The 14988-nt window shown below is 37.7% G+C and overlaps 2 protein-coding genes across 2 annotated transcripts; one reads left to right on the top strand and one right to left on the bottom strand.

Moving 5' to 3' along the window:
* Positions 1 to 3958: 3958 nt before the first annotated feature.
* On the bottom strand, positions 3959 to 4719 carry LOC140789525 (LOB domain-containing protein 40-like). Its single transcript, XM_073139253.1, has 2 exons — positions 4488 to 4719; positions 3959 to 4389 (listed from the first exon to the last, which is right to left on the bottom strand). Exons 1-2 carry the CDS (start codon positions 4675 to 4677, stop codon positions 4049 to 4051), a joined length of 531 nt encoding a protein of 176 aa, XP_072995354.1. The 5' UTR covers positions 4678 to 4719; the 3' UTR covers positions 3959 to 4048.
* A 2104-nt stretch (positions 4720 to 6823) lies between these two features.
* On the top strand, positions 6824 to 14524 carry LOC140789492 (CRM-domain containing factor CFM3, chloroplastic/mitochondrial). Its single transcript, XM_073139206.1, has 10 exons — positions 6824 to 7623; positions 8227 to 8719; positions 8807 to 8937; positions 10021 to 10365; positions 10666 to 10822; positions 10893 to 11185; positions 11327 to 11386; positions 12469 to 12543; positions 12644 to 12834; positions 14204 to 14524. Exons 1-9 carry the CDS (start codon positions 6859 to 6861, stop codon positions 12710 to 12712), a joined length of 2388 nt encoding a protein of 795 aa, XP_072995307.1. The 5' UTR covers positions 6824 to 6858; the 3' UTR covers positions 12713 to 12834; positions 14204 to 14524.
* Positions 14525 to 14988: the final 464 nt, after the last annotated feature.

The following is a 14988-nucleotide window of genomic DNA, read 5'->3' as shown; positions in this document are numbered from 1 at the left end:
GCGAGCGATACGCTTTACAACGTTCTCGTCTTCTTCAGCAGACAAGAAAAGACCCCTCAAAAGCCAAAAGGGTTCTCAATCGACTGAAAGAAATGTGATATATAGCAGCTCGGTAATCGTTATGACACTAATTTGCATATGATTAGTAGTAGAAAGTCTAAAGCAACCAAAGCGGTAACTTTTGGGGGTATTTGTATAAAAATCGATTGCAGTTTTAACCAATGACGATGTTTTCAGAGATCTTCCAATGGGCCCCAAACTTTATAGTATATACTATCATTGCTCTCTCTGAAAACTGGGGCCCAGTATTTAAGCCGAATGGAATGGCCGCAGCTGTTCGGTTCGCATGCACCTCTTTTAATCCGACAGCATAATTTAAATCGGTCCCCTTGCGAATTCAAATTTACGAACAGGCCTCGCCATTAACGGCACAGTACTGTTTGTCTCAAGTACGCCGAATGGCATTTCCCGTAATTTAATGGATTAACTATGGGTGAAATATTATACACCACTTCTCTTAAACTAGGCCTTCGCCATACTGCTGCTGCTCCCTCTACTCACTCTCACTCTCACTCTCGAAGGGATCGATGTGGTGGGGCGAGATAGCGTCACGCTGAGGTCATATCTCCGGCTATGTCGGTGGATGGGAAGAGGGGGAGGAGGAGAGGAGCCATTTGCCTCGCTCTCCTCGTCTTCGCATGGGTCTGCGTCGACGACCACAGCGTGGTGGCAATTCGGATAATTTCCACCAGCTCCAGGAGTAAAATTGAGGCGTTCCCGGCCATAGGAAGAAGGCCTGCCCCCCTCGATCCCTCTCCGGCTGCGGCGGTGAAAGGCCTCGACGAGAGCAAGCGGCAGGTGCCGAGCTGCCCGGATCCGCTCCACAACAGGTAGTTCCAACCACTGTGGAATTTCACATAAGATCTCCTTTCTCCTTACATGCATGCATGCATGAAGAGCAAAAGAGGCAAGCAACTATAGAGGGCTTTGTATTGGTAGAATCTCCCATCATATATATATATATATATATATATATATATATATATACATAATATGCTTTTGGCTTCTTCTTTTTTGTTGGGCATGTTTGTAATCATAAACGGGAGATTCTTGTCATACATTGTCTTGCTTAATTTATGAAAAAAAAGAAGAGACTTTTTTTTTCTTGTATCTTTTTTCAAGATCTTTTACCCTTTTAATTTTCTTTTTACTTTTTTTTTAATAGAAATTTAAGAAGTACTAAAAGTAGGATCTAAAATGGTTGAAGAGAAGATTGACTCCTTTGCTGCTGCTGCTGCTGCTCCTCCGTATTATCGTATCTTGAGGCCTTACATGGATATCTATCCGTAGCAAAGCGTCCGCATAGAATTCACTCCCCTCTGCAACTGCGAGTACTCACTCTCTCGTTCGTACACTAATTTTAGGATCAGATGAACAGAAGAACCCGCGTACGAGCTTCCGCATACATCCCCTCTGCGAGGGTATCTGCTGGCGTTCAATTTTGGCTCGTTTCCGCATAGACATATCTATGCGGCATTGAGTCAGAGGTCAGGTGATGACACGGAGGATGATGCGGGAGATTTGTCGGCTAGCGGTTTGGATTGGAATCTCGTTGACCTTTTTGTCTCAGGGCATCGCTCCGTTATAAATTATTTTACTCCAACGGGCTTTGAATTGCCACGTAGGTCGATCGTATTAATCTAAATTGGCCCATTTGCCCAACCAGATTAAACCAGGCCGGCCTCTTCACCTAAATTCTTGCATGGGTTTGAACTCCGAGTTAATTATCATTCCACACACGATAATTAACTTATAATTATACCTATTTAAAAAAAGTAAAATCATAGTAGATCGAGTCCAATTCATCATATTACACTTTCATCCATTTTATTTGAAATTTAAAGTAATAAATAAATTTAACTAATTAGCTAACTCGATTGATTTGATCCACATGATCGAATCGTATTAAGAAGTAGGAGAGAGAGAGAGAAAGAAAAAGATAAAAGAAAAAATTTCTGGGACCCCAGCAAAGGAAGCTGCTAGGGCTGCCTTAGTTTGTTCATTAGTCATGGGCTCAAAATTGGTTTGAAGCAAGGTTCATTTAACTTCCAATTAAATTACATCTACAGATTGGTCTTCGATGCAAGCAAAACTCATGTGATTTTGTTTGGGTACATCAGCCAGTTTGACCATTTTATTTTCTTTCATGCATGACTAGGGTTCATCGTATAAACCAATGTATTAGCACACATTCAACGACATACTTAAACCGATCATATGACTATATGTTTAATGAGAAAGTTACACTTTACCCTGTTGTAGTTTAGCCCAATTATATGAAACTTTCCTATACTTTTGATTTAAGTACTTAAATCTCCACCACTCTGATCTAGACTAAAATGCAACTATTTAGTCCATCTTTAACAAGAAGGTGAAGTAATATATATTTTTTTCTACATAATAAGTGACAAGTGAACAATGTCTTCCTTTTGGTGGGAAAGGTGCTTTTGTAATATAAATGTAATATTATAGTGGAAAACCTGATTAATGATTAGTATCATCAAATATGATTAAAAAAGTAACAATTGTATTGTATCTCAAATCACAAAAGACTTAAATGCTTAAGTTGAAAGCATATGAAAATTTCGTGTAATTTGGCTAAACCACAGTAGGTTTTTTTAAAATATATATATATATATATATAGGTTAAATTATTAAATTTATTCCTCTCATGTACAGGTAGTGTGAAGGCTCATGAGATAGTGCTCAAATAATTAAAAGAATTTATAAATTATAATATACTGAGTGTTATAGAATTCAAATCCCAACAACATTAGTTTAACTTAGTACACCATTAAATGCCCAATTCTCTTGAGAAAACAAAAGTAAGGGTAGTGTGAAGTATATGGATGGGTTGATTGGGACTAGATTAAGCTTATGAAAGAAACTATAGTAAATACTATTGTAAAGATTAACAAGTGTTGTTTCAGAACGTTCTAGAGCAAGTAGGTGAAATCAATAGAGGAAAATGAGGAGTGGGAATTAATTAAATCTTCATCATGATTCCTTCTACTCTAACTATGAATTTAGTAAGGCCCACTTTAAGACCATAGGACAATAATTTAAATTTGCACATCAAACTCCTATGACCTTATTCAATGTTCCAAGGTTACTCTATCCGCAACTTGTTCCTTAAACGAGGGATGCAATATTGTACGGTTTGGTTGGATCCAAGTCTTCTTTTGAGGCTACCACATGTGGGAAAAACATTGTGAAGACCACACGCCGACTTATTTAATCACTTTAGTTAAACAACTTTTGGAACAAATAGGTGTTAGAGAATCTTGGATGATCTCATGATTTACCTAAAAGAAACATAAACTTTTGTTAATAAAGAGAGAGAGAGAGAGAGAGAGAGAGAGAGAGAGAGAGAGAGAGAGAGAAGGGGAATAATAGAGATTATTAAAGTTTAAGAAGCAACAATTATATATATATACATATATATATATTAAAGCTTTCCTGGTGTGACTAACTTTTGTCAATTATATTATATAATGTAGAAGAAAACAAGTCGTTAAGAAATATATATATATATATATGATGCCAACTTGAGATGAATTTTCTACAAACATATTGAAAGCCATTTTAAGAATGGTCTTTGTAATATCTCATTTTCTTTTGGTCAACGAAATGTTTAGTGCATATCATTATGACGCAGCGACTCTAAGAAACAAAAAATGCATCACATTTAATTTTAATTTGTGTGCTTGAAAAGTTTCGTAAAATATTTCTATGTTACTCTCAAGAATTGGGATTCTTTGTCTATTATCTATGAATTCATCATCTTCTATCTAGTTAGGATAAAACACAGGCATTCATAAGATCAAGTTAATTAGGAACCCCTGAAAAGAAAAAGAAAATTAAAAAGAAGAAGAGAAAGAGAACATCAACGCAGGGATTTATTATATATATTATGAGATGGATTAAAGTTGGCTAAAATCCATAAAACATGCAACCTCTACAACAAACTAGCTCCTTTAGGATCTTCCTATTGATCTCCTCTCGCCGGTTTCAAATAATTATACTCGAATCCGAGCGTCAGCTCCAACCCCACCACCACCTCCTCCTCCTCCTCCTCCTCCTCCTCCTCGCTCAAGTGAGATGCCGCCTCCGGCCGCCGCTTAGACCGGGCCGCGGCTCGGCTCTTGGACACCTTGTCGGCGTCGTGGCGGATGTCGCACGCGACGGGCACGAGCGCCTCGCCTCGAAGAACAGCCTGGACGGCGGCCTGGCACGCGTCCCACTTCCCCGACCAGAGTAGACCCACCGCGCCGTAGATCGGATTCACCACTCGGCCGCACGCTTCGTAGAGCAGCGATCGAAATACCGCTGCAAATAATAATAATAATGATAATAAATAAAACATGGCTCAATTCAAACTTCATCCCATTCCAGGCCACTGTAGGAAAAAAAACAAACGAACTAACCGGGTCGGAGGTTTTGGGGCCCGGCGTCGATGAGGTTGACGAGGCCGGCGCGGCCGTAGAACTTGGCGAGGAAGACGGTGGCGTTGGCTTGGGCCTCCGGGTTCTTGATCCACTGCAGGCACGGTCGTATACTGCAGTCGTCGCTGCATCCCTTGCGAAGTACTCGACATCCATTGCAGCTCATCCTCATCTTCTCCTTCTCTTTTTCCTCTAAATTTTGGAATCTTTTAAAGTCGGCACAGAGAGAGAGAGAGAGAGAGAGAGAGAGAGAGGAATGGAGAGTATATAACGTAAAATAATTAAGTTGTTGGATGATGGAATAGTGGTAGGTTTGTGGTTTATTTTGTCATCAAGCTACCCCAACTTGCAGGTATGAATGGAATACTGTATACATATATATCTATATATCTATCTATCTATAAACATTAATCTCAGAGCACGTTTTATTGAAGGATTATTCATAAAGAGAAGTACTATGAACAGAGGCAGTGTAGGTGCGTGGCATCCACGTGCGTATACCTATCAAGCTTGAGAACGATGGATTCTGGAAAGAAGGAAATAGAGAAGTAGAGGAGGAGAACATTACATTCACGTACGTAAATTAATGACTTCAACTTTGCATGCAACCCCCGTCTTTTTTCTTCGTTGTCTAACATACTATATTCTAATCATACAGAGTACATATATACACTGATTGCCCCCCTCCCCCCCTTAAATCTAAAATTCTAATAAGAAATCTAAACTTTGTTAGATAGGTTATATTCCCTTTTGATACGTACGTAACATACTTTTAATTAGATTACTGTAGCAACTAATATTTTCACAAGTACAATTAGAGAAATTGGCCTCCTAATCAAAATTTCTACACGAACAATTAATTACCTGTGGAAAAACTGTGGGGACTTCCCACCTACACCCACTTGGGTTATTTCATCAACTTGGAGAAAGAAATAGACTTAAAAACCGTCTACCATATTAAGAAAATATATATGATTGTTGTCTTCTCTAACCCTTCACTATTGGGCGAATTCATTGTACACATGAAAGAATATTAGATTAATTAAGAAATGCATACATGTGCATATGAGATAATATATAGTGGGAGTTAAAATTAGATGCCAAGTGTATTTAATTTATAGAGACCTATAAGAACTTCATACAAGTGCATGGGATTCTCAATATTTCTCAACTTTAACTTCACCGTGACTTCATATTTAATCACATTCTATCAAGTGCATTGACTTGAAGAAATAACTCTCTAGATTTCCTAGATGATTAATGATGTATAAACAAATAAATATAGCCTATTTAATATCAATACTCTCCAATAGTTTAACCCAACATGGTTAGTGATGGTTAGTGAAAAGAGAGATTAAGGTTACATTTTGGATTCGTGTAGTACCACTTTGATGATTAATTTCCAAGATAGTGGCCATAAAAAATCTAAAATTAAATTATTAACTAAAGCAACAAGTTAGATTACTATTTTCCAGGAGGCCATTCACTACTTTGTACAATCCAAAAGATTTAAAAAGGCTGCCACGAAAAAGAAATGCCATAAAAGAAGACGGTGGTATCCAATTTGCAAATAAAATAGATGTACAAAGTTTTATGGGTTAAATTATTTTCATGGAAGGACACATTTTTTTCAATTTTTATTATGCAACTTGGCCAGCTTGCATGCATCAAATTAAGAGCCAACTCAATCCTAATCCAAGCAACATGGACAAGTTGTTTGTCCAAGTTTAAAATCGATCCTTCTAAGCTTAAGTTCATAGGGAACAACTGATATTTATTCTATAAAACTTAACCTAATCTTTGGATTGGAGTCCCTTCTATCATTGCATAGGATTTGCATATATATATGGCAATAAATTTAAAGGTTTTTTTTTATGAAAAATTTGAATGTTAGGATAATTCGTTGAATGTACGTGTAAAAATATAATAAATAGTCTGATAAACAAAAGAGAGCGGAGAAGGAGTGATAATAAATTTGGAGCTCAATTTGGAGAATATCTCCTTTTCATATATCTATTACTATGGATTCTTTTTAAGATTTATTATATATCTATATATATTGTTTGATTATAATTTTTTTTTTCACTATATTCTAATTTGTATTGAAATATCCTCTTTCTTTCATAGTAAAAAAAAAATATACTGAGGTTTTTAATGTTACCCAAAGGATTTTTCGGCCCATTTTCAAGTCTATAGCCCATGGGCTTCGAAGAATGCCATGTATCCTAGTTGCATGAGATACCTGCAACCCGAAATGTAGACAATCGTGTGTAAGAAAATATCACACACACCGAGCCTCCGTGTGATGGCACACCTTATCCGCATAGCTTCTCGTCGGCAAAACCTCAAACATATGGCGTTCACTACCGCCAAGCTCTCCGAGCTCCCTTTCCACCACCACCACCACCTCCCGCTCTGCCCCCGCCCTTCTCTCTCCCTTATCCGCTTCCGCTTCGGCCTCCTTTTCTCCTCCTCCGCCTCCTCTTCTTCCTCGTCCTCGTCTTCCTCCGTCCGCATCACTGACAGAAACACTAAATCTGACCCAAGAATTCCCCCTCCCCCTCGCGGCTCTCGTTCCCCTTCTTCTCCCTGGCTCCAGAAGTGGTCTCCTCCCGATCCTCCGCCGCCGCCGCCTCCGGAGAAGAGTTCTCCCTCCGCCGCCGGATCCATCGAGAGGATCGTCCACCGCCTCCGCAATCTCGGCCTCGACGAGGAAGATGAGGCAGAGGAGGAGTTGCCGTTGGGTGGAAACGAGAAGCTCGGGGAATTGCTGGAACGCAGCTGGAACCGCCCCGACCAGCTACCGTCGAATTTTGATCCGACGGTACTTCCCTGGGAGAGGGAAGAAATGGCGCGGGGTGGGGAGGAGGGAAAGGAGTTAAAGAGGAGGCGGTTAAAGGCGCCGACTTTGGCGGAGCTGACGATCGAGGACGAGGAATTGAGGAGGTTGCGGCGGCTAGGGATGACGCTGAGGGAGAGGATTACAGTGGCTAAGGCCGGGGTCACGCAGGCATTGACAGAGAAGATACATGACGTTTGGAGGAAGTCGGAACTCGTGCGGCTCAAGTTCCACGAGGACCTCGCCCATGATATGAAGACTGCACATGAGCTTGTCGAGGTTGGCAATGATCAATTTTCATTCTATTCTCGCGTTAAATTTACTGAAGTTGCCAATTGAAGACTTAGTAATTGGAATGCAGTTGAAATTTAACTTGAAATAACAAGAAATTGAATGCCATATTGAAGATGTAACCTTAATAGTTAGAATTCAAAAAGACAAATAGCAAAAACATGGTGTTGGCAAGAGGTTTTGTGTGCAGTTCTCCTTATCACTGGTGGAAATGAAGTAATGTGATGATTTTTTTTATTTTTTATCTTGAAATATTACTGCGTTATGTACAAGCATGTCCTAATTGAAGTGAGTCACATTTTGCAAGTGTTGTCGAGGAATATTTTTTAGACATAAAAGGATGTTGAAACTCCTAATATCAACAACGTCATTATATGTTTGTCCATGAGCCTTTGCATTTCTGTACAATTTCTGAAACTTTGAGCTGCCTCTAATCCAACTCACTCTCACTCTCTAATATATCTGTATATGTTTATCCATTTATCTATATAAAGCATTGAACTTATAATCATATATGTATGAATGTGTGTATGTATGTATATATGTATATATGTATGAGATTGCTTACTAGGTACTTTCTTTGCTGATCAGCGTCGGACTGGAGGATTGGTTATATGGAGATCAGGAAGTGTTATGGTAGTTTATCGAGGGACTAATTACAAACGCCCTTCCAGATCTCAATCTTTAGAAGTCAAATCCACTTCCAGAAATATATCACATGAAGGTGATACCTTATTTATTCCAGATGTCTCAGGTGCAGCTAAGATGGATGAAGATGATAATCAGGTGACGGTGTCAACTGCTGAAAAGGCCAAGGTATCTAAATTGAGCCTTGAGTCTGCTGAAAGCATGACAGAGGAAGAAGTTGAATATAATAGGATGCTTGATGAGTTGGGTCCTCGTTTCGTTGATTGGTGGGGAACTGGTATTTTACCCGTAGATGCTGACTTGCTGCCCCAAACTATTCCTGGCTATAAAACACCATTTAGAGTTCTTCCTACTGGAATGCGACCAAGGCTTACTAATGCAGAGATGACTAATTTGCGAAAGTTGGCGAGAGCTCTTCCTTCTCATTTTGCTCTTGGTACTGCTTTATTTTTTATTCAACCCCATATCATTCTTCTCCTTTTTAGCTCCTGCTTTACTAAGACAGTTCCTTTTTGGTGTGAAGGAAGAAATAGACACCATCAAGGCTTGGCAGCTGCTATTCTTAAGCTTTGGGAAAAGAGTTTAGTAGTGAAAATAGCTGTCAAACGTGGGATTCAGAATACAAATAATAAGCTGATGGCTGAAGAACTTAAGGTTTGCATTTCTGATTTCTTCAGTATTTCCTGACCTTTGATATGCTACAATGCTCTATTGAAATTCGGTCTGTTGGTTAGCATCATTTAGCAGATGTTAAAAATTACAATAAGCTATTTCAGAATTAATTGTTAACTTTTCACAAGTATTACCTTACGTTTGGACTTAACAAAAATAGCTTTGTTTCTACATAACTTTTCCTTACCAAAGGATCATTCCTTTACAGATTTACTAAGTCAAGCTGTCAGATTTCTGGAGTTGGTTGGGTTTATTTCAAACTGTATCTACTGTACCATGTAAATTTGCCAGATATTTTATTTGGCTTGAGATTAGGTAAATCAACCTTCTACGAACAAACATACCAAGGTTCTCGTGTATTTGCTACTGAGTGCAAAGTGCATTGGTTGCTGCTTAAAGATTGAGGAAGGAACATATGCTTGCACACACATATATAACATTAGAAGATAACAACTATGAGAATCTAATCACAAACAGATGTAGCATTAGAAGATGATGAGTATGAGAACCAATCACAAACAGATGTGGCATTAGAAGACGATTAATATGAGAAGCTAATCACAAATAGATGTGGCATTAGAAGATGATTAGTATGAGAAGCTAATCACAAATATATGTAGCATTAGAAAATGACATTAGGAATAATAAACTATACATGTCCACACTTGACTTACCTAATTTCACCTGTTTGGGCATTTTACTTCTCACCAAACTTAATTTCATTTGCTTTTGACTTTAGAAATTAGAAGTAATACCTGAGCTCATATACCACTCAACAGTTAAAAATTACTCTATCAATTGATACGGGGAATATCATGGATGTGCCTCCTGTACCATCTGGATACTTTGTTGACATGTACTCGCTGTCCACGCCAGATCCAAGCTGGCATGGCAATTCATACTCCATGGCTGAAATTATCTTTATTTAGCTTTATTGTATACTTGTTTCTGCATTATATTGTGCAAGTTATTTTACTAAAAAGAATTGGAAAGCCAAATTGTCAGTAAAATTTCTGAATCCACATTTCAAGGCAGATTGTCATTAAATTGGTTTACTTTATTCAGAACCTCACAGGAGGAATATTGCTTCTCCGAAACAAATATTACATTGTTATTTATCGTGGGAAAGACTTCCTTCCAACATCTGTGGCTGCTGCTCTGGCTGAAAGGCAGGAATTAACTGACGATATTCAGAATATAGAAGAGAAAACAAGAAACATAACAGTTGAGGAATCTTCTGCAAAAAAATTCAATGGGCATGCCCTTGCAGGCACTTTAGCTGAATTTCAGGAGGCTCAGGCGCGATGGGGAAGAAATATAACCAAGGAAGAGCAAGAAAAAATGAAAGAAGAAGCATCCAGATCTGAAAAGGCCAAATTATTCAAGAAAATTGAACATAAATTTTCAATTGTAAGCCACTTATCCTTTATGCCTGGTTAACTAGTATTTCCTAGCAGAATGTGGCACAACTCAGAAAGGAACTTTTATTTTTTTGTGGAGATAAGATTTCAAAAATCCTTATAAATTTCAGTTGTTCCATTTTCCAGTCCTACCCTGTCCTAGGTACTTTACTCTGTTTATGTTGTTTCAGGCTTTCAGCTATTGTTTTGTTTCTTTTTCTCTCAACTTTCACTGTGATATGATATTGTTCTCCCGCTAAGATGCATTTGTTATTTACTCATGTTGCTCGCTTGCCTCTATATTTTGCAGGCCCAGGCAAAAAAAAAGAGAGCTGAGAGATTGCTTTCTAAAATTGAAGCATCCATGGTGCCTGTCAATCCATCTGATGACCAAGAAATGATAACTGATGAGGAGCGATCTGTTTTCCGGAGGATTGGTTTGCGAATGAAAGCATATTTGCCTCTTGGTAAGTATCTATTGCATTTTACAGAGATTTCCATCCTATAGGCTAATTATTTATCTCAATTTGGTTTTAGGGATTCGTGGTGTTTTTGACGGTGTCATTGAGAACATGCACTTGCATTGGAAACATAGAGAACTGGTGAAACTCATCTCAAAGCAGAAGACACTCTCATTTGTTGAGGACACAGCACGGTTATTGGAATATGAGAGTGGCGGGATATTAGTTGCAATCGAAAGAGTTCCCAAAGGTTTTGCACTTATTTATTACCGTGGAAAAAATTACAAGAGACCCATCAACATGAGGCCCAGAAATCTTCTAACTAAGGCTAAGGCATTAAAACGTGCAGTTGCAATGCAACGCCATGAGGTTGGTATTCCAATATTACTCCTATGGTACTTGTGCTTGGATCACGTATCCTAGGAACAATTTCTTCCAAAGATCCTTATAATTTATAACTAATAGTTCCTATATTCTTAGCTGTAAGTTAAACTTTGATGACTTATGCAGGCCCTTAGTCAGCACATAATGGAACTGGAAAGAAAAATAGGACAGATGGAACTTGATTTGGTAAGTATCCAAATTGAATGTTACAACAGTAGGAAGTTTGATGGCATTCTCTGTCTATTTGGTTGATAGACCGGTTTCTGATTGGTTCTGACATATATCATAAGTTTTTCGCTTTCAGCTATGTTACAGTCCGTAACTCTAATTCTTCCATCATTTATGCCTGTTTGTTACTGAATCTTTATTTTGATTTTATTTGTTCAGTAGTTGAAATTTTACTCGAACTGAATGTTCTGATGGAACATGCAACATACTTGACTAGATATTAGTTCTTGTGACCATTATTGGGCTTTACAGTAATTAATGATAGATGGGTCCAACTAACACTCATAATTACTTAAAAGGTAGCAAGTAGGATACTAATAGAGTTATTATGTTACAATGTAGGACAGACAATCAAACAGGTAAAGGGCAATAAAGTTGAGACGAAGACAGTGGCAATGTATATCCCAGAATTTTGTTTTGGAGTTAGATCGTTAGACATGGATGTAGTATGCCAATTATATGATAGTTTTGTAATAGTCAATGTTTCAATTTCAACTACATTGAACTGAATATTTACTATATCCAATTTAACTTGACCTTCCTTTTTCATTTGGCTTGCCAGATTAATGACAACCAATGTGTGCGCTCCTAGCTTAATTTCCTTGTTGACGAGCAGGAGCTGTCTGAGTTTCTTTAGGCCAGTGTAGATTTAATCTCCTTTCGTAGACTGATTTTATCTGGATGTAGGATATAAAGATAAAGACAGATTTCTATAAATTGATGGTAGTGCATGGGCTTACTGCTTATGGGTTTGAGTGATGCCCTGAACTTCCTTTGAAGGTCAACCCCCTGCTGCGGTAGTGTGGTGTCCTGTTGAGTTGCTTTTAGATTCATACAGCTGTTATTAGTCTTCATGGTTTAGGAGTTACTGGTAGCATTTCCCACATTGCTGCATTATCTTTTGCACAAGCTGGGAGCATGTTATCCAAGAGTTCTCATCTTTTGTTTTAAAATTTATCACTCTTAATCCACAATTTTGTTATATTCTTTTCTGGCTCTAAGTGACTAATTGCTCGAATGATATCTTGAACCAACCACAGGGTATCTCAGGAGAGGATGGAGGGACAGAATATTCACAAGAGAACTCACTCAGTACATCTACCTCAGGCAGTCAGGTAATCATTCTTGGGTGATCTTTGCATGTGTTTCAATAATTTAAATTGTTTTTACATATACATTTGGATTGGAGATGATGAGGCTTTTTCTGGGTTGAAGGATGATGTTGATGACAACGACGATTCTGATGATGATGTTGATGCCAATACTGATGATGATGAGTGGTAGCTATGACTACAATGGTGATGCATATTCAGAATTTTTGTAAAGCCTTCCTAGAAAATGATATGAATAGCTGGGCATCATTGGCGAGCATCCCAAAGAGGATGCATTCTTCACCCAGTGCAAAGGTACTACGACTTGTTCCCCTTTTTCTTTTCTGTTCTACTTGAAATTAGTCTTGCACAAAGTTTGATAAACATGGAAGCATGTTCATTTCCACATTTATTTTTCATTTATGAATGTTCAGACCAGGATATGATATCACTTATTATTTCAATTTATTGCATATATCTGAATCATTCCTAGTAGTTGGTTTTCTGTGAACTTGTAATCTAGGATTGCCTCATCCAATCTGATTTCTTTTTTGGATTCTTCGAAGATTTTAGAAGAAAGATAACTGGGATGGAAGTTGTAACTTTAGAAGTCATCAGTATCTAGGCACCAATATCTGGAGGGTTGATTTTAGCTAAATAGCTGGTTGATGTTCGCGAATTCATCCTTGGAGCTGTCTCAGATTACGATGTGCCTCAGGTGATCTGCAGATGGGGAAGAACTTTTTAGTGAAGCTTTTTTAGTTGCCTATAGGATTCAAGCAAAAGATCAGACTTCCCTCACAATTACAACAATGCTTTCCAAAGCTTAGGTTACAACTGACTGATAGCTCTTGAAGTAGAGCTGAAAACTGGAGATATAACACATTTGTATTGCATAGAAGATCTTTACTGGAAATGTAACACGTTTGTATCAATAGAAGATGATTAGAAACCTTTTGTTGGAGGCCTTCTGGCGAAGAGAAACTTTGATGCATAATCATCTCCCTAGTGCACCAAAGTTTTCATAAGAGTCTTTTTGTCCATTTAACATTGGAAAGTGCAGCTATAGTAGATCAGGTTTGTCTGTGTTGTTTCCATTCTATACATAAAAGAAATAATAAAGGATGGTAGTAAAGACTAACAAAATTTACTTTGAGCTGATGCAGCTAACCATGTGAGCTGCATGGAGCAAAGGTAGGCCAAGTAACAACAAGAAAGAAGCCTTTAGTTCCGAAATGTTTAGGGTCAGATATATGAATTGTTTCCTTCCCTCATTCGATTGATGTAAGGAAAATTTAATATGGACGTCTTCTCATAGATTTCTTGACAAGTTTTATGCTAGCTGTCAAGCTAGTAAAGTAATCTTCCTCTATCCACGCTAGGACTGGCTGCTGAAGACATGAGTTAGATTACACTTACTATCACTGGTCTCATTTGAACACTTTCTATGCTCAAACTCTGGTTCGATATGTTGTTTTAGAATGCTTACAATAAAAAGGTTCTCTATTAATGTGCCATTTTCTACTGCTGTGTAAGTACGGCATGCTTCTGGTGTATTTCTCAGTCGTTCCTTCTCAATTTCTTTTTATTTATTTTCATTTCTAGAGAAATGATGAAAACCTTATATCATAATTCAATAATTTGCTTATCAAAATAACACTGGATACCTTTTCTTAATGCACAGGTTAATCAATGTTTTGTTCGCTTATACGAGAACTCGATTTTTCTGGTGCTGGTTTCTATTCCCACAAGCTGGTTCATCGTCTGAAGGTTCTCGCTCTTGCCTGCAATATTCATCCTTCTCTGTATGCTGTCCATCTCGGGGGATTAATTCAAACTAGCTGCCATCTTTATATCAATGATCAGAATGAGATGTAATTACTTGCATTTTTAGATTACCCTCCCTGTCTGTTATGCTGTATCTTAGTCAGAAAGGAACCGGAAGCACCAATTTTCTTCAGTTGTTTATTTAATTGTTATAAAGATGTCCCTGTCTGTTATGCCAGTTATTTGCAGAAATTTCTTTTTAAGTTTTATTATAAAATGCAAGATGATATAATTTATATTCAAGATAATAACAATGTAATGTTATTTAGTTACTCAATTCATATGAACTAAAATTAGAATACGTGACTAATAATTTCACGGGATATTTCATCCTTTTGGCTAAGTCTGGATGATCTTATCCTAATTCTGAACCATCCCAAGAGTAGGAAAAGGAAACAAGAGCTCAAATAATTAAAATTATTATATACGACTACCATATTTTCCCTGCAACAAACTCATTCCGTGCTGTACAATAAAGCGAAAATTAGTTGATGATATTATATGGTTTCAAAACGACCCACAGAAATGAATAATATTGTTAATTCCTAATGAGTGATTTACAGATAATTTCGAGATCTAGTCAGCTTCAATTAATTAATTCAGAATATATAATTCGACGTGGACTACTACTAAAAGATTTGG

Source organism: Typha latifolia, chromosome 5 (assembly GCF_019914945.1).
Source record: "Typha latifolia isolate L0001 chromosome 5, TyphaL0001v2, whole genome shotgun sequence".
NCBI classification, from domain to species: Eukaryota; Viridiplantae; Streptophyta; class Magnoliopsida; order Poales; family Typhaceae; genus Typha; species Typha latifolia.
The sequence above is the reverse complement of the archived record's forward strand: the minus strand, read 5'-3'. Positions and strand labels throughout refer to the sequence as shown.